This window comes from Petaurus breviceps, unplaced genomic scaffold (genome assembly GCF_028583685.1).
Source record: "Petaurus breviceps papuanus isolate PSGF00001 unplaced genomic scaffold, PetGlider_PUasm1.0 91041, whole genome shotgun sequence".
Classification (NCBI taxonomy): Eukaryota; Metazoa; Chordata; class Mammalia; order Diprotodontia; family Petauridae; genus Petaurus; species Petaurus breviceps.
The window spans coordinates 38499484-38518523 of record NW_027187400.1 but is presented as its reverse complement, the minus strand read 5'-3'; the positions used below and the strand labels follow the sequence as shown (position 1 = coordinate 38518523).

At 48.4% G+C, this 19040-nt stretch overlaps 2 protein-coding genes across 2 annotated transcripts in view; one reads left to right on the top strand and one right to left on the bottom strand.

The window, feature by feature from the left end:
* Positions 1-2029: 2029 nt before the first annotated feature.
* LOC138154372 (uncharacterized) lies at positions 2030-8883 on the bottom strand. Its single transcript, XM_069079099.1, has 3 exons — positions 8492-8883; positions 4287-4423; positions 2030-3059 (listed from the first exon to the last, which is right to left on the bottom strand). The coding sequence occupies exons 1-3, from the start codon at positions 8563-8565 to the stop codon at positions 2179-2181; spliced, it is 1092 nt and encodes a 363-aa protein (XP_068935200.1). The 5' UTR covers positions 8566-8883; the 3' UTR covers positions 2030-2178.
* A 16-nt stretch (positions 8884-8899) lies between these two features.
* Positions 8900-19040, top strand: part of LOC138154371 (ATPase family AAA domain-containing protein 3) — a 62569-nt gene continuing 52428 nt past the window's right edge. The window contains exons 1-4 of the mRNA XM_069079098.1: positions 8900-9237; positions 15708-15784; positions 16392-16493; positions 18648-18707. Of these exons, the coding sequence (XP_068935199.1) occupies positions 9030-9237; positions 15708-15784; positions 16392-16493; positions 18648-18707 (447 nt within the window). The 5' untranslated portion in view covers positions 8900-9029. The remainder of the gene's footprint in view (positions 9238-15707; positions 15785-16391; positions 16494-18647; positions 18708-19040) is intronic.

Genomic DNA, 19040 nt, shown 5'->3' with positions numbered 1-19040 from the left:
TTGCATAGCAGGTGCGGGGGTGGCACGGGTGTTTTTTTGGCTGTTGGGGGTGGGGGGGGGGGGGGAGGGGGGGGGTGGGGCACGCCCGACGGGCCCTAAAGACTTTCCGACCCCGCCCCCCCCGCCCCAGGCTGCAGAGGGGAAGTAGCCAAGCAGGCCTGTGGACCAACCCAACACAGGTGCCACTCTGGGGAGGGGAAATGGGAAATGGAACCAGCTGGTATCTCAAGAAATCTCAGGACTGAACTTTGTCTAGAACAAGGCTGACAGCAGGGGTGGGAAGTGGGGCACAGCACACCTGCCATCTTTCTTCTGGCCTTACATTGGCATGAATTCTAGGCAGGTCAAAGAGCCATCAAGGCTCCTCATTCTTGAGCAGAGGCAGAAAACTGGCCACCACAATATCTTGAATGGGCTGGGAGTCTTCATATTGATGGCAAGGTCTTTAAAAACTATTATTTACCACTCAGAGAATTTGACTTGGCCAACCCTGAGGGCATCTGATAGCTGCTGCTGGGGTTTGTCTCTGGTGTGGCCAGCCTAGAGACAGCCTCCTGAGTTCTGTCAGGCTGGCCCACAGACAGCAGGCTTGTCTGTCCCTAAGTCTAGACTTCAAGGTTCTCCGGCCTGGAAGAACCTCCTGGAGTCTGAGGTCTTCTGGCAAAGCCTTTGAAAACCCCCCAGTTCCCTCCACATAGGGATGAGGCCTAAGAGGGGACTTCAGAAGGGGTTCTTCACTTCTCCATGAAAATGAAGATGCAATCCACTAGTTACCCCAGGCTTTTTAAAAACGTGGGTGAAAATGCCCCACAATAAAGGCCTTTTGCGATTCCAGTAGGAGAAACAGGAGGAGCCCAACAAGGAAAGTGGAGTCACAAAGCTGCGCCATGAGCCACCTAACAGAGCCTTGCGGTGGATCCAGGAACGGCCTGGCTGGTCCCAGAGGGGTGTGGCCTCCTGGGAGGCAGGAGCATCCCTTCGTTTCCAGACCAAGACAGTGGGCCCCAAAGGAGGTCTTGAGCACCTACCACTTGGACCTGGGGCCTCGGGTCCGCTCCAGCTCTTGCTGCCTCTTCAGCTCCAATACCCACTCTTCCTCTGCCCGAAGGCGCTGCAAACGGAGTCGTGTCAAGGCTTTCTGGATGGGGGCCATGGTCCCCAGGGACTGATGCACATGCCCTTCTTTGAGGGTCTGGAAGAACCTACAATGCACAGACTTGGGCTTCTAAGCTGTCATGGTACCCCTTTAATTTCATCCCATTTCTGGTTTTGGACCCCCATAGCTATGTTTCCCTTACCCCATCTGACTTTATTAGCCAAGATGTCACTTGTCAAACAAATGGTGTGTTAGTGACTGGCTTTAGGCATGGGTGCCTACCTGAACTGTGCCCCCAGTAGCAACTGGGCTGTAGGAGGTACCCAACAATAGAATTGAGCATTTTAAATAGTGTGTTTTTTTTTAAAAAGAAAGGATTCTAATCCTTTTTTTTTTTTTAACAAAACAGCCATTTCTCACAAACACCCAAATAATCACAAACCCACGTTTTGCATGACTATACATGCATAACCTGTACCAAATTGTTTCCTGTCTCAGGGAGGGATTTGGAACTCAAAAGTTAAAAAAAAACCATTAAAAGTTGTTTTTACATATAATTGGAAAAACTATTATTCCAACCACCTCTCCTCAAACAAAGCACATTCCTCAAACAAGAATTTGTGGCTTGTTGATGCAGCTACTAACTCGAAGGTAACAGTCCCATCAGGGGCTGCTGTAGATGCTCATCAGTGTGGGGCCCAGGCAAGTGGTTCCAGGCCCTGTTTCTCTGAAAGCCACAACTGGCCAATGGAACAGCCCCCCTTAAAGATGGAAACCATGACTCGGAGCATGGGAGAGACACCTTCATTTCAGATTGTTAAAACTACCCCCCCCCATTCTTCCACAAAATGACATCTTACAAAGCAAAAAGTTGGTGAAAGTTGGCCCTGAGAATGACACTTTCTCTGAAAGACACACATACAAGCCCCTGGCTATGTTTGAAGTCAACTCTAGCTTTATGGGGAAAATCTCACCAATGTGACAAGAAGGGCTTTACCTCCAGGAATTGCTCTATGTCTCCAAAGAGATGCCACCCATGGAGCGGGTCTGCAGACTGACAAGGTGCAGCTGTATTCTAATCATTACCTTTTGCTCATCTCCTGAGCCAGGGGGGATGAGATGCCAGGCACAGGAAGGCAGTAAGGACTCCAGGAGTGCTCCAGGACTTCTTCCTCCTGGGTTTCCAGGGGCACACAGGCCCGATGGGCAGCCCAGGGCCCAGTCTTACAAGTTCGAGATCGAGACGGTCTGGTCAGAGCTGTTTTCTTTCTGTTCCCCCCAGGCCGGATGAGCTGAGGTGCGGGCTGTGCACAAGCATTAGCTCTGGCTGAGGTGGGTCTCCAGATGGGCCTGGGAGACTGGGAGTGAGACCGGACCCATCGCGTCCTTTTGGAAGCAGGGGAGAAAGAATGGGATCGGGTTAAAGAAAGAGACCTGCCTCTCCTCTGGGGAGAGCAGGACCTCACCGGAATCTTAGGAGGTAGTAGAGCCCTCACACCAATCACATGAGGTGCCCCTAGTTTAGGGGGGAAGGACTGTGCAGGGGATCCATCCATCACCAAGGCCACCGATGGTAGACAGCTGCTCATGGACACCTTACTTCCCAGAAGGCCTGCTCTGTAGTTGCCTGGAGCAGACCTCACTGGAAGGCCTAAAGTCCTAAGGTGGGAGCCATTTCCCAATGGTCTGGCCAGGCCCTGGGGACTCAGAAACCGTCCCCAGTCCACGGGTGCCTTCAGCAGGGTTTCCCTCTCCCCCACGGGAGATGGGCTACATCGATCTTCAGACCACTGAGATTGACCAGGACTCCAGAGATCAGAGGCATCAGAACCAGAGACATCTTCAGTGTCAGAGTCAAAACTCTTACTTGGGGCCAAGCGTGGCTGCACTTGGACCTTCAGCTTCTGTAAACTTTCTTCTAGGTCATCAATTGTGGGACTGTCCTTCTGAGAAGACAAACCAGCTGCACAATTAGAGGGAGAAAGATACGATATAAGATCTTGCAAATCACAGGATTCTGCATTATTCAGTTACCAGACTTGTGACAGGACCCTCTGTCATCCCCACCTAGATACCAGGCTTTCCTAGTAACTGTGACTGGCCCAGTGAAGGAGCAAGGACCCCTAGGGCACTTTCCAAGTGGAGATATGTGGACATCCCAGAATGTCTCTGAGGTCTGAAGAGACAAACAGGACTTTAGGTCCCACTTAAGGAACCTAGTTGGTGCATTCATGTCATATTAGACAGGAAAAATGGCAGGACTTTATGGTGTATCAGAGGGCAGCCTGAGCAGGTTTAGCTCTGGTTATGGTATGACTCTGAAAGCAAAAACCTAAACACCTTATTCTGTAATAAGCAGACTATGATAACACGAAATAAAGTCACATTAAAGGAAATGCTCATTTTAAAGATTTAACCAAATTATTTCAGGCTTTAAAGGGGGGGGGGGGAGTATATCCATTAAATGGTAGACGGACTTGGTTCCATGCCCCACAGTCCTTGGGGAAGTTCATCTATGTTCATATTTAGAGTTCCCACCCTAGGGCCCAATCCTATTGTGTGGTGACCAAGTGAGTGCAAGCCATCCCACTTAGGCCTTCATACCTATTGCCTTGGGCAGCCAGCCCAAGCCCCTCAGCTGTGGACACAGTGGTCAAACCAACAGAACCATTCCTTCTGGAATGGGCACTGTTCTCCATCCCTCAGATGCCAGCTCTCTTCCTCTTTCTCCCTTTATCTCTCTCCCTCCTCCCTTTCTTCCTCCCTCCCTCTCTTTTCTCTCCTTTCTCCTTCTTCTTTCTCTCTCCTTCCCTTTCTCCCTTTCTCTCCCTCTTTTCTTTCTCCCTTCCTCTTTCTCTCTCTTTTCTCTCTTCCCTTCCCTCTCTTTCTCCCTTTGTCCCTTTCTTTCCTTCTCTCTTTTTTCTCACTCTTTTTCCTTTCCTCCCTTATATTTCTGATTGTACCTTTTTTGGGACTTCTCCTTTGTGCTTTCTTCACCTTTCCTTGCATTATCCTTATTTCTTTGCCCTCCCCCAATTAGATTGCAGGCTCTGAGAACAGAACCTACCCTCCTAATACTGCCCCAGTGACAGCCTGTGGTGGGTAAGCTCTTCACAAACAATCCACTTTAGAGACAAGGATTTGGCTCCTTCCATGTTACCTGTTGATGCCTGGGCTCACTCATTCTTACCCATTTCTTCCTCTTGGGTCCATGAAGTATTTTCCAGGTTGCCTGAAGATGCCTGGTCCTTGGCTAATTCATGAGAGTTATGATGTTGGCCAAGGGCAATTTTCTGATTATTACTGAGAAATTCATTTCGTTTCTCTCTTCATAAAAACACAATACACACAGAAGTAATTATCTTAGAATGTCAAGCATTTTCTCCCTTATGTTCTTTCTCTTGGTGTCCCTCTTAAAATCATCCCCATTCAAATTTCTGTTCTGTTCTAATTGAGTGGAAAACATTCTAGGTGTCTTTGATGAAGATCCAGAAGAGACAGTAGATGAACTAAGAAAGTTCTCTCAGGGGCCTGATTAGGGCCATGGGGATAGCCTCACTGATAGCCACTGGGGAAATCCTCAGTTCTATAACCCCTTTCCTGGAGTTCTTTGCTTCCAGGCCTGTTCCCATTTCTCTTCTTTTGGTTCACCTGTGTTTTCTAGCTGACACCCCTTCAGCTCCTTCCAGAGAAGAAATATTCTTACAAGGCACCCTAAGGGTTATAGGTGGCACAGTAGATAGAGCGCCAGGCTGGGAGTCAGGAAGACTCATCTTCCTGAGTTCAAATCCATCCTCAGACACTTAATAGCTGTGTGACCCTAGGCAAGTCACTTCACCCTGTTTGCCTCAGTTTCCTCATCTGTGAAATGAACTGGAGAAGGAAATGGTGAACTACTCTAGTATCTCTGCTGAGAAAACCTCAAATGGGGTCATGGAGACTCACAGGTGACTGAAAAACAACTGAAAGGGTTCTTGGTAAGTTTAACTGGCCTCTTCCAACCCTGGCTACCCCCGATTCTCATATTGGTATACTCAGTACCCCTCTTGACAGACTGTTCTCCCACCCTCTGGGGTCAAGGCAAAAAACATAGGTAGGTGACAATGTTGCATTTTTGTTGGCATCTTAAAGGAAAGCCCAACCTCTTTGTCTGTCTCCAAGAACCTTCCTTGCAAAGGAAGGTTGTCTGGGAAGTTTTCTCAAGTAATAATAAGTACTCTTTCTGGAGTCAAATATATAGTTCTTTCTCCCAGACCAAAAAAATCTCACACCAAACCCATAACCCCAATGCACTCTTTCAGCTACAGTAAACAGGGTTATTCTGAGGGAACATTTGCAAAAATTAGGGAATAAAATTATTTTTATTTGTTTAGGGGAAGAAGGAAAGGGTAAGAAAGTCTGCCTAAGGCCCTAGAATATTCTACCTGTCAATGTATGCTTGGAAGTTTGGAGGAGATTGCTCTAAGCCAAATAAGGATTAGGGTTAGGATTTGGCCTCAGGAACATAATAACTGACTCTCACACTTACCAAAAATAGCTGTTCCAAAAGGCCTCTTTAGCCCCTTCTTCTTCTTCTTCTTCTTCTTCTTCTTCTCTTAACTGAGGATCTCATCTCTAGTTTCTTTTCTACACTGTACTTGCACCTCATACAAAACTCTGTAGAGTATCTGCCATTTTGCTGGTGAAAAGGTCATACTTTTCGCCAAAGCCAACCCCCTCTGCCTCTGTCTTTGACCCTGTCGCCTCCAGACCCCTCTTGGAGCTTGTCCCTGTGATCATCACCTCGCCCCCATGAATCTTCCGTTTCTCCCCAGTTCTGGTCTCCTTCCCTGCTTTCTACAAACATGCCCACATCTCACTTATCCTTACAAAACCGTCCCTTGAGTCTAGTGCCCCCTCAAGCAATGGGCCTGTTTCTTTCTTCCCTTTCATACTCTATACTATACTTCTTGATTCCAATCGCTCTCTTCCCATTTACTTCTGAATCCCTAGAAATCTCGCTTCTGGCCAGACTATTCAACTGAGACTACTCTCTCGGTGGTTATCAATGGCCTCTTAATTGCTACATCAGATGGCATTTTCTTGGTCCTTATCCTTCTTGACCTCCCCACAGCATCACACACTGCTGACCATCCCTTCCTCCTACCCAAACACCCTCCCCCTCCTGGGTCTGGTTGTTTTTTGACAATTCTCTCTCTTGGTGCTCTTCCTACTTGCTCTAGGGTTCTCTGTCCTGGGCCCTCTTCTCTTTTATCTCGATACCTTCTCCCTTGGTGACCTCATCAACTCCTTTGGGTTCAATTATTTTTCTTATACCCCAATAAATCAATCAGTAAGGTTGTTGTTGGTGATGGTTTTGTTTTGTTTTGTTTTTGCTGATGTTAAGTCATTTTCAATTGTGTTCTACTCTATGTGTCCTCATTTGGGGTTTTCTTGGCAGAGAGATTGGAGTAGCTTGCCATTTTCTTCTTCAGATCACTTTACAGATGAGGAAACTGAGGCAAACAGGGTCAAGTGACTTATTCAGGGGCACACAGCCAATAAGAGTCTGAGGCCAGATTTGAATTCATGAAGAGGAGTCCTGATTCCAGGCCCGGCAGTCTATGCACTATGGCGCCCCCTAGCTGCCCCTGAGTATTTATTAAGTTAGACAGCCCTTTTGGCTGTACTAATGCAGAGCTATCTTCAAGTTATGATATGCCACATTCTAGCTGTGGGACTCTGTGCATATTTCATAACCTTGCAGTGCCCCCAGGAGACTCCAAAAACATCAAAGGTGTAGTCCTTCATATCAGGCACCATACTAGGCAATAAGGACACAAGTCCCTAAATGAAACAATCCATGTCTCAAGGAGTTTACATTCTATAAGGGAGAGACAACATGGATACATAAAAGTTCATAAAAGAAAGCCTAGGCAGTTTGCATGAGGAGAGACTACTGGGGGGAGGCAGGATGGGAAGAGTGGTCCAAGAAAGGCCTCAGGTAAGAGACATTATCTGAGCTTCATTTTAGGGAGAGGAGAGATTCTATGAGGTGGCTGTAAAGAGGAAGATCCCCAGGTCTATCTATCAAGCCCTCATCACTCTCCTGAAATCCAGTCCCCCATCAACAACTGCTTGCTTGGATATCTCTATGTGGATGTCCCATGGCCATTTCAAATTTGACCCATTCAAAATGGAACTCATTATCTTCCCTTTGAGACCCCACAGTTCTAGCAAACTTCTTGGCATCATTCTCAACTCATTCTTTCCTTTTCCTTACCTTCCCCTTCCCCCCCCCCAACCAAGATCTAGTCATTTGCCAAAAATTGTGTCAATTCCACCTCTACAATATATATGGTATCCCTCCCCTTTTCTCTACTCACCCAGCCACCAACCTCAACCAGGTTTAAATCATCTCTTACTTGCCTCATCCCAATGCAACAATCCAATAAACATTCATTGTAATTGGACTCCTGTCTAACAAGCTTTCCTTTTTCAAATCCATCCTGCCCACAACTGACCAAAAAAAAAAAATCTCCCTAAATCACAAGTCTGATCATGTTACTTCTCCTACTCAAGAATCTTTGGTGATTTCCCCCTTGTTTTTAGGATACAATACAAACTCCTCAGCTTGAGATTTAAAGTCTCTCACAGTGTCCCTTCAGCCTACTTTTCCAGACACTGATATTACTCAACTTCATTTCCGATACGTTCCAGCAAACAGCTCTCTTTACAATTGGCAAATACCTTTGCAGAGGCTCCTCCCTATACTTAGTATGCCCTCTCCTCTCCCCTCTTCCTCTTAGAATTCCTGGTTTCTTTCCAGGTTAAGTAAATTCACCTCCTCAGCGTTTAAGCATTCCTCCAGAATCAAGGGTGGGGAACCTCCAGATGCTACTAGTGTCTTCCTCTTCCCCACTGAAATTACTTGGTATCTATTTTGGATTTGTAAAGCTCTCTTGTATATACATAGTTACTTAAATGTATCTCTCCATTTGTGTGAAGGCGGAGGGAGAGGAGGAAGATTTTTCCTTTCTTTGTGTCCTCAGGACTTAGCACATAGCGTATGGCACACAGCAGGCATTAAATGCTTGTTTGTATCCTCCCCAGTAGAATATAAACCCCTTGAGGGAAGGGACTATTTCAATTTTGTCTTTGCACTCCTAGAAGCTAGCACAGCGACTGCACATCTTAGGCACTTAAATGTTTGTTGAATCAATGCATGCATGCATGAATGAATGAATGCTACAGATCCTGATTCTCTGGGTGACTTTGAATACCCTGATTCCACCCCCTGGGCCTCAGTTTCCCCTTTGGTACAATGAATCCCCTTTGGGGTGGATGGGGCTCAGGGATCTCTAAGTATTCTCCCAGTTCGGGCGGTCTCCGGTTCCTCTTGCCGCTCGCACTCACCGGAGCGGGGCCCGGTGCCCGCGCAGCACGAAGCTCAGGGGCTCCCTGGGGACCTGCTTCTTCGCGGCCGCCATGGCCTGAAGACGGCCCGGAGTCCCCTAGCAACGGGGTACCGCGCTCCGTTGCTAGACGGAAGTGATGACAAGGGCACCGGTCCTCTTTCCGGCCGTCACGCCCTTGAGCGTTCCCTCTCGGCCTCCGTTGCCGGCGACTCTGACGACCCCACTCGGCTCCTCCCCGACCACCTTTGCCCCAGAGTTGCCGGCAGCCAATGGGCTGCTGGAAGCCCGAGCCTCGCTCTCTGGCGACGGAGGAGGGTCTGTACGCGAGAGAGGAGTCATGCGTCACCTCAGCCAATCCGAAGGTGGAACGTCCCTGAACGTGAGGTTCCGGGCACGCGCTCTACTAGAGCCCGCCTCCAAGGGGGCGGGGTCCTCTTCCTGCTCTTGCGCCCTGGGCGCCGCGTGACGGCTAGCTCCGCGTGTAGAGGTTCCTTAGCTCGGAGGGCTCGCGTGGGGGGCTCGGGGGACGCCCCGCCATGTCGTGGCTTTTTGGTGTCAACAAGGGCCCCAAGGGCGAGAGTCCGGGGCCCGTGCTGCCCCTGCCGCCCACGATAGGAGGGGACGGCAGCGGAGACCGGGCGGGAGGCGGCGGGGACCGACCCATGCCCAAGGACAAATGGAGCAACTTCGACCCTACGGGCCTGGAGCGCGCGGCCAAAGCGGCGCGCGAGCTCGAGCACTCGCGTGAGTGGGTCACCCCGGGGTCACTTCTCCTGTTCTCGGCCTCGCGGGCCTGGAAACGCGAGCCCCTCCTCCTTCCCCTTGTCGTGCCTTGTAGGGAAACTGAGGCTGGGGCCTTCCCCTGTGTGGGTCCTCTCCCTCGGGGGCACTGGAAGCCAGACCCGTGCCCGCCCGTGGTCCCCTGCCACGCCACCACGTGGGAGCTCCTGGGACCCTCTGCTGGCATTCTGTGGGGAGCGGGTAGAAAGCTGTGGATTTGAAGCGGGGTCCTGGTCCCGGCGCTGCTCTTGGGCCTGCCACCTCGCCCCCTCCCCCGGGCCTCTGTTGCCTCATTTCTGCCATAGTCCCTGAGATCGATGGGCAGTGCCTGTAGGGGGAGGGCGGGGACGTGATGTGCCCGTTTGCAGCCCACTCCCAGGACACTGTAGGGTTAAGTATTCCTCAGTAAGCACCCATTGATGGCCTTTTGTGTGCAAAGCCTTGTGCCAAGCTCCTGGGGGTACAAAGAAAAGCAAAAAAAATAAATACCTTCTAGTTTAAAGGGCTCACCACTGCAAACGGCAGTACAGAATAGCCTTTAGCGATGAATTGGAGGTAATCGATAGAGGAAAGGCACTAGAGGTAAGGGGGATTAGAAAAGGCTTCCTGGGGGAAGTGGGACTTGATTTGGGGCTTGAAGGTAGCCAGGAGGGAGAGACTCTGTTCCAGGTATGGAGGACAGCCAGAGAAAAATGCCCAGTGGTGGGAGGTGAAGTGTTTTGTATAAGAAACAGCAGGGAGACCAGTGTCACTGGATCACAGATGCATAGTAGGGAAGAGGGCTGTGTATGGCATAAGGAGGCTGGAAAGGTGGGAAGCAGCTAGGTTGTGAAGGGCTTTAAATGCCAAACAGGGTGCTATAATGGATCCAGAGGCAATAGAAAGCCACTGGAGTTGATTGAATGGGGGTGGAGACATGATCAGACTTGAACTTTTGGGAGATCATTGTCACCGCTGAGTGGAGTGGAGACAGCCTCAGGCCAGGCAGACCCAACTACAGCTATTGCAGTAGTCCTGGAGTGAGGTCTGTCTGCACCAGCAGGGTCAGTGTCAGAGGAGAGAAGGGGCATATTGGAGCCATATTATGGAGGTAGAATTGACAGGACTTGGCAACAGATGGGACATAGGAGGAAGGGGATGAAGGTAAAGGCAAGGTTCACATCTAGGTTTTGAGACTAGGTGACTCGGGAGATGTTGGAAATCTTGATAGTAATAGGAAAATTAGGATGAGGGCAGGGGCTTGTGATGGGGAATTAGCAGGTTCAGCAATGGATATGTTTAGGAAGTCTGGGGGCCATCTAGTCAGAGATGTTCTATGAGCAATTGGAGGTGTTGAGACCATAAGTCAGGGCTGGACCCATAGATTATCTGCATATAAATATTTATATGATGATGAGATTAAGCAAAATAGTACTGGCAGTAGCCCATGCTTCAGACCTCAGTTTTGACATACTACCAATTTGCCCGTTGTCTTGGGGAAAGGAAGGAGGCAGGCAAGAAGAGGGCCACGTGGGGGCCTGGTCAGAACTGAGAGGAAGAAGAGGGAAGGGAAGGAGGAATCAATAAGTAGGAGCTGGACACAGACACAGACAGTAGAAGATGGATGACAGACAAAAGTTGGGGCAGGACAGGTAAGCAGAGCAGGGCTAAGGTCTCCTCTCTTTGTGCTAGCGGTTTCAAGTGAAGCCCCCAGTCCAGTGGTGTTGGTGGTGGTCTCTACACGTGTCCATTCTTCTGCTTTCACTTGGAGGGTGTTTTTTTTTTCTTTTAGGTTTTCTTAGTGGGGTGGTGAGATGCTGCAGAGTGCAGACTCTAGGGGCAGGAACAGAGACCACACAATACTATACAGTAAAGTTAAAATTGGTGGTTTTTTGGAATGCATATTTCTTTCAGAATTCTTTACATGAAGTCAGATTTGCATGATGCAAATTTACATCAAGGAAAAACTGTCTGTATAGAGGGAGAAAAGAAGAGAATGCAGGCCAGAGTGTTGGGGGATAGTCACTATGGATATCTATCATTTCCTTTTGCTAGTATTCTGAAAGAGATGCATTGGACTGAGTGGTCTTTAAGGAGAGGATGCTTATGCCATTGACCTAACCAGTGCGCATTTTTAATAACTTACTCTGCTCTAGGATCTTGTTGAACCAGAGTTCTGGGGGTCTTTGGAAAGAGTGGTCACTGGACAGGATTGGTGAGGAAGGCCACTTGTTGGAGGTGGAGTCTATCTCCACCTACCTTTACTAAGTAGAACTGCAGGATAACATTAAAGCAGGAAGAAACCTTGTCCCCTCATTTTACACATGGAAAAACTGTGTTCAAGGTCATATAGCTACTGTTAGAGCCAGGACTGAACCCCAGGTCTTCTGCCTTTTTCCACTATATTATACTTATCCCTGAACTCCAACCCCCCTGGCCTTGGTAATGAAATCAAGAAATGTTTTAGTAGTGACCCAAGCGGAGGAATACCCGTTTTGGTTGTAGGTTGTCAATATGAGTAAGTTCAGGAAATCCTTGCCAACTCCTAAAAATTTCTTAAGTTATTTTCTCTACCTAGTGATCCAGGTAATTCTGGGAACAGGGTGTCTTGGCAACAGAAGAGCTTTGTTATTTACAACTTTCTTGTAATCTTCTGTGCATGTATGTATAGTATTTGCTAGATTTTGAATTCCATCAGTACAGGGACCTTGTCCTCTCTTTACAGTAGCCAATGGGAGGGGGGCCTTATACTCAATGTTAAGATCACCAGTTCTCTTTTCCCACCATTTTGCACCATGGAATTCCCATCGACCAAACGCATTTCTACTGTATAAGCAACCTAGACTGTGGGATAGGTAAGGATGACATGATGGCATGGTAGTGATGGTATTGAGTCTTTGGTCTCACTGCTAAAACGCATGTGTTCTGTAGAGTTCTCTCCTCCCTTCTCTCTTGCTTTTGACTCCTTGTAGGATGTGTTATGATGGGACTTCCTTTTGTGTATGAGTTGGGCTGGAAGGCCCCTTAGTAGGCCCCTTCCAGCTTGCAGATCTTTTGGTGACTTATCCATTCCCTCTCTTCTTTGTCTGTCACTTTTGTGAAGGTGACTGTCTAGTCTTGCTGTTTGCCTCATTTTCCTCAGCTGTAAAATGGAAATCATTCTAGCACCTGCTTTGCCAGGCCGTTGTAAGGAACAACTGAGATAATACCTGTGCAGCACTTAGTGCCTGACACATAGTAGGAGCTTCATGGACATTTACATCCTTCTTCATGTCTCTCCCACATTCTAGACTAGTATTTCCAACTTTACTCACCAGTAGGATCATGGAGGCACAGATGTGAATCTGGGAAGGGACTTTAAAGGTCACCTGGTCTTAGCTTTTATTTTACAAACGAGGGAACGGAGGCCCAGAGACCTATTGCCTTGCCCAAGGACTGATGTAGTGAACAGTGCTGGGAATTGAACCCATCCTCTCAGATTCCTGCTGATTCTGCCCTCACCATCCCCCCCAATTCACCAACTCTTTAGACTATAAATTTACCATCTGCCCCATCTCCTTATGGCATCTCTCTTTTGGATAATGCTGCCACCTTCATTCTCTCAAGCTAGATTAAGTGTCCTTTTTGTCTCATCTTTCACAGGTGTTTGAAAAGTCCCATTGTTTCTTCTCCCTCTGCGAAGCTTCTTGGGAAATGTCCATTCCATCCCCTGCCCAGCTTGCCTCTTGAGAGGTCTCCCTTCATTCTCTCCTGTTGGTTCCACATTCCAATGCCAGATCGATCATTAGGTTCTCAGTCAGTCACCAGGCATTGATTAAGTACCTACGACATGTCAGTCACTGTGCAAGGTGCTGGGGCTACAAAGAAAAGACAATGAAAGCACCCCCCATTTTCAAGGAGTTTTCATTCTATGAGAGAGACTGTGTGTACTTAGAGAAAGGGAGGGTGCTGGCATTTGGGGGGAATTAGGTTATGTTACTTCCTCAGAAATTTTCATTTGTTCCCCCACTCTGATCTCAACCTGGCATTCAAGGCCCTTCACTCTGTAGCCAGCTTTGTTTCCTACAGCTCTCCTGTGACCTCCTTAAGCCAAGAGCCTCAGACTTAAAGAGAAACGAAGGAGCGTATTGACTTCGAAAACCACCAACTAACATCATTCTGTTTTATTGTAATTTTATTTTTTTGTTAAACATTTCCCAAGTACATCCCTGCAATGCTCAGGGCCTTCAGCTAGAGCCAAAGCCAAGTCTTAGTTAGCCTTTTTCCTTCTCACCCAGCACTTTGGTTCCTGTCATTCTCTTTATTTAGTTCCCCCCCTCCTCCACCCCCAACCCCATCATTCAGGATGCAGCCCACAAACAAGTCTAGCAGTCTCACAAATACCTCAACTCTACGTGGGCATTACCTGGTGTCTGCTTTTGGAGCCAGTCCTGTCCAGTTTTCTCTTTTGTCATTTGTCATATTTGATGGGGATAGAATTCACATTATAATATGACACTGTCCTTATGTGAAGACTATTGGGCAGCTAGGTGGCAAAGTGGATAGAGTGCTGACCCTGAGTCAGGAAGACTCATCTTCCTAAGTTCAAATCCAGCCTTAAGTACTTACTGTGTCACTGGGCAAGTCACCCCTCATCTGTAAAATGAGCTGGAGAAGGAGGAAATGGCAAACCACTCTAGTATCTAGTATCTTTGCCAAGAAAACCCCAAATAGGGTCATTTGATTTTTTTTTTCCAGTATTGGCCACGTTTCTTTGTAGCAGTTCCCCCAGGTCTCCCTGGGGTTCTAGGTGTCAGTTGTCTGGCCAGGGCTAGAGGCAAATCTGTGGCCTGCGATCAGAGGTCATAGAGAGTGAACCCGTGACCCCCTGCACTAACCAGCTGAACCAGCCATGATCAGCTGCTTTTCAAACCTGTGTGGAGCTACATTCTGTTCCTCTTTCACATACCTCCTCCCACTTTTTTCTTCTAGACTTGGAATTTTTTTATTTGGCTTTAATTACTTTTGAATAGACTTGAGCGGATAGGGTGCTGCTATCAAGGACTGTATTTTCCAATCTTTTCAACGATTTGTACTTTGGAGAAAGTACATGGGACTTCTACAGTCCCATGGAGGTCAGTGTGCCTTCCTATTGCCTATGTGGCTGGGCCAGCAGAGATGACTGTGAAGCATCCTCTTGGATAATGACCAGACCTTCCATCTGTGACTGATGTCCATTCATGTGTGATGAGCTCCACCTTGGAGAAGGCTTGCTTTAGTTGGCAAGGCCGATCTCTGGAGCCTTTAGCTTCAGGGGCTCACTTGGCTCCAGCTCCCTCTCTTGCTAGGATGTGTTTCTAGGGGATTTGTTATGAGATAACTTTTGTAAGGCATTTGGCCAACTTCAAAGCCATATATAACTGTCAGTTATTATTACAATGAAGCTCTTTTCTGCAGCCAGTTGTTATATTATCTCTTTTTGTTTGGGTGACTGGTTGACCATAATTTCTGGTGAAATAATCCTGCCTCATGCAGGGCATAAGAACTCAGTTTTGAGAATTCTTAACTTGATATCTTATATTAGTTTTTAATCCCCTGGAGAAAACTCTACTTGGTTTTTCTTTAGTTCCTTGAGGGCAGGCACTGTTTTTTGGTGTGGTGTCCCCAGCCCCTAGGTGAGGGCCTAGTGCATTATTCTGCAAGTCAGCCAAGCAACAGGCCCCCTCCAGCCTTTACATTGGCCATCCAGTACTTTCCATTAACTCCTCCTGAAGGTGCCTTGTGGCCTTCAAGACTCAGGTCAAGCTTACTTCCTACCTCTCTATGAAGCCTTTCCTGAGCCCTGCAGCTGCTTCTACCCACCCTTCCCAAACTGCTGGAGTGTCTTTTGTTTTCAGTGTGTAAACTCTCACTAGAATGCCAACTCCCTCAAGGATGTTCCGTTTTTGTCTGGGTGTCCCCAATGACTGGCACACAGTAGGTGCTTAGTAAATACTTATCGATTGGTTGTTAGACACTTTTTATATGGTTAGACATTATAAACTTAGAATCTAAGTGCTAGATCCTTATATTCCTGAAGGGAGCCAAAGTTCAGTAGGCATTCATTAGCTGCTTAGGTGTTCTGGGAGATGCAAGGTAAGTTCACACAGGAATTGCCTGTTCCTCTGGGGAGAAGATATGGATGGAGGTGGGGATTCATCTAGACCTTGGAAAATGAGTAAGATGAGGATGGGCAGAAAGAAAGCCCAGGGAGCTGACTGTAAGAGGAAGAAACAATGTGAGCAAAGGTCTGGAGAATCGTGAGAGAGTGTGTGTGTGTGTGTGTGTGTGTAGGACAGGGGTTGCTGGAGCTGAGAGGACAGCAGAGCCCCTCAGGGCGGACCCAGACCAGGAGGAACCTGGAGGACTTTTCCAGTGGGCTGGGATTCTTCAGTGACAGGAATTCTCTCTAAGCTGTGCTCTCCATTACCCCATAGGCCACGCCAAGGAAGCGCTCAGTCTTGCACAGATGCAGGAGCAGACTTTGCAGCTGGAGCAGCAGTCAAAGGTTAAAGTAAGTTGTCTGACTTCTTGTTGAATGTCTCTCATCAGCCATTCTGATTTCCAGGTTTACTGGTTGTATTTTCCCCCATGGTTGAAGGAGAAAAGAAGAGGAAGGTTGAAATGGACCGTAGCTGGCAAATTTTGGTGTCTTGAAGTTGACTTGACTTGACTTGATAGGTGATAGGCTTGGCCAGGTCCAGAAAGGCCCAGTGATCAGGCTTAGGCTTTGTGTACGAGGCCAGGCAGCCTCCAGTCCAGTGCAGCCTGCAATGGTCATCTGATCATGTTCACTTCCCCCAAATGGTGTAGCGACCTTCCGGGACACAAGGTTAGGGCCCAAAAAGTGCAGGTTTGCTTTTTTGGAATGTGTTTCAGGGCTTCTTGTAGTGTCTGTTTTTCCTTCTGTGTCTTTTTATGTCTGTCTTGGGCAGGGTGGTGTCTGGAGGTCAGTGGGTCTGCTCAGGAGCAGCAGGGTGTTCCCATTGGGGGCCGGTCCTCAGGGCTCTTTTTGCTCCTGGGCGACTAGACCCCAAGTGATGGCTCGTGGAGAACTCTCAGGGCTTGGTTTTCCCGGGGCCCGTGATCCCTTCCTGACTGGGCGATCCTCCCTCCCAAAGGAATATGAAGCTGCTGTGGAACAGCTGAAGAACGAGCAGGTTCGGATACAGGCGGAAGAGAGAAGGAAGACACTAAGCGAAGAAACGCGGCAGCATCAGGCGGTAAGGAGCCTCCAGTGTGGGGAGTTGGCAGAGGGACGTGAAAGCTGTTGAAAAGATGATGCTCATTCCAGGTCTTTACACCTAAAACTTGTGCAATCTCGTGATTATCTTGAAATGTGGGAGGTGTGACTGGTTCACAGAAAGGGTATATACCCTGGTATTTCCGGAGGCTTCTGCTTCCATAATCAAAAATGCTGAAACTGCTTTATTGGAGCAGAAGCTCCTGTCATTCTGTCACCCATCCTGTCCCCTTCCCTGCCTCAGACTCTCGGGGGCCCTAGACAGTCATCCCTGTCCTTCCCAGTCCCTACCATGGAGTTCTAAGCCTGCCTTCAAATTCCATGCCTCTGCACTCAGATCCTCTACCTTGGCACACCTGCCTCTTCCTCCTTCACAAATGGAGCCAGGAGAAGCCACACCACACACTTACACACTCTGCTGCCACTGCAGCTGCTGCTGCTCTCCCAGCTGCCAGGCCAGCCTTCCATGCAGCAGCCCATTATATAATGGTGACTGTCCCCTTCTTCCAGGCTCCCACAGTGCCTTCCTCCACACTCTTCCCGGAGCTCTTGGCGTTACCCTTTACTGAGAACACAGGGTTGGGTCAGCCAGCTCTCCGTCTTCTCCCCCTCCCCCTCTCCATACCTGCTGTCCCTTCACCGCATCATTTGTCCTTTCCTCTGCCTCAATTTGATGAGGATGTGGCCTTCCTCCTACCAAAGCCCTACCCTTGGTCCCAGCTCCTCAGACACCTCTGCCAAGCCCACCCACAGTTCCATGGCCTCCATCCCCTGAGACCCTTCTGTCCTTTCTTTTCACAGCCAGTCTCCGTAAAGAAAAGCTGTCTGTGCCCCCTGCCTTGACTTCTCCTCTCTTCTGCCCTTTGTAGTCTGGCTTTCCATCTTGCCTTTCAGCAGACTGCTCTTTTCAAAATTACCAGTTCTCTCTCTTTTTTTTTTTTTTTTTTTTTTTTTGACCTGGAGCTGTGATTTCATTGGCTGGGAGGTGAGGGACTTGGCCCCCCTTTCACAGCTTGTATGTTTGTCAAAGGTCTTCCCACAACCTCTGCTCTGCGCTTGAGGACTGAATCTGATGATATTCTCTCAGTTCTCGCCTGCATCTGACTCTGGTGGTTGTTTTCTTCTCTGGGCTCTTCTTCCTGTTTCTCTCTTGGGTCCCTTCCCCCCTCACTCTGAGTGTGCCCCAAAGTTCCATCCTGGACATTCTTCTCTCTCCGCTTTCTCAGTGGGTGGCTTCATTGCTGCCAGTGGTTTAATGATCCAGTGCAGAGAATTCCCTAGGGCTGTTCTCTCTCCTGAGTTCCATTTACTGGATATCAGCAGAAAGGACAGACTACCCGAGTAGTCAGTGCTGTCTCAGTCTGGTCTCCCTGCGCCCCCTCTCTGACCATGCCACTGGCCCTGCCCAACGCCAATCATCTCTAGGACCCAAGATAAGGCCCTTTCTTTGGCCTTTCCAGCCTCATAGTGCATTACTGCCCTTCTGCTGTCCCTTCAGACTGGCCTGGCCTTTCTTTGAACACACTTCCCCAGGCCAGGAATGTCAGTGATCCCATTTCCTTCAAAGTCACTGTGAGACCTTTCTGATTGCCCCAGCCTATCAGTGCTCTGTCCTCCCACTCCAATTCTCCCATTGCATCTGTTTTGTGCATTCTTCTGTATGTGCACTTGTCCTGGATGGGATGTAAGCTCTTGAAGGGCGTGGAGGGTTTCTTTTTTCTCTCTGTATTCCCAGCACCTGTGTGCCTGGCATAACGTGGGTATTTAATAAATGCTTATTGATCGATGGAATTGTAGCTCTTCTGTGAAATTCTTTTTAATTCATTATTTAAATCAGTACATCAAGGGACCTGCTACTTCATTTTGTAGATTTGGGAATTCCTTCTCGGGAGCCTGATCCCAGCCCATTTATAATTTAAAGTCTTGGTGATTTACTGGAGTGCTGACTTCAAAGCTTCGGGACCTCCTGTTGCTACAGTGTGTTACTTATAGAAGTAACAGTAACAGTGGTTGTACAGTTAGGGAAGTACTGTTTAAGAGCTGTGGGCTTGTGATGACACTTGTGATATATTTGGGCCCAAGCCTGAGGCCTCCACTTCTCGGCCCTCGAGCTCATCTCCTTTTCTTTTCACAGAGAGCTCAGTATCAGGACAAGTTGGCTCGGCAGCGCTATGATGACCAGCTCAGACAGCAGGTGAGCAGCGGCAGAGAACAAAACACACTCACCCTCTTCCGGTTACCCACCTCGGGGAGATGGCTGTTGTTTCTTTGCTTCTGAACCTGAGAGGAGAGAATCAAGAATTTTTGTTGTTTTGGGACTCTGGGTTCTTTCTTTCCTTCCTTCCTTCTTTCCTTCCCTCCCTTCCTCCCTCCCTCCCTCCTTCCTTTCTTCTTCCTTCCTTCCTTCCCTCCCTTCCTCCCTCCCTCCCTCCCTCCTTCCTTTCTTCCTTTGCCTTTTGGAGAGCAATTGGAGTTAAGTCACTTGCCCAAGATTACATGGCTAGTTTGTGTGTGTGTGTGTGTGTGT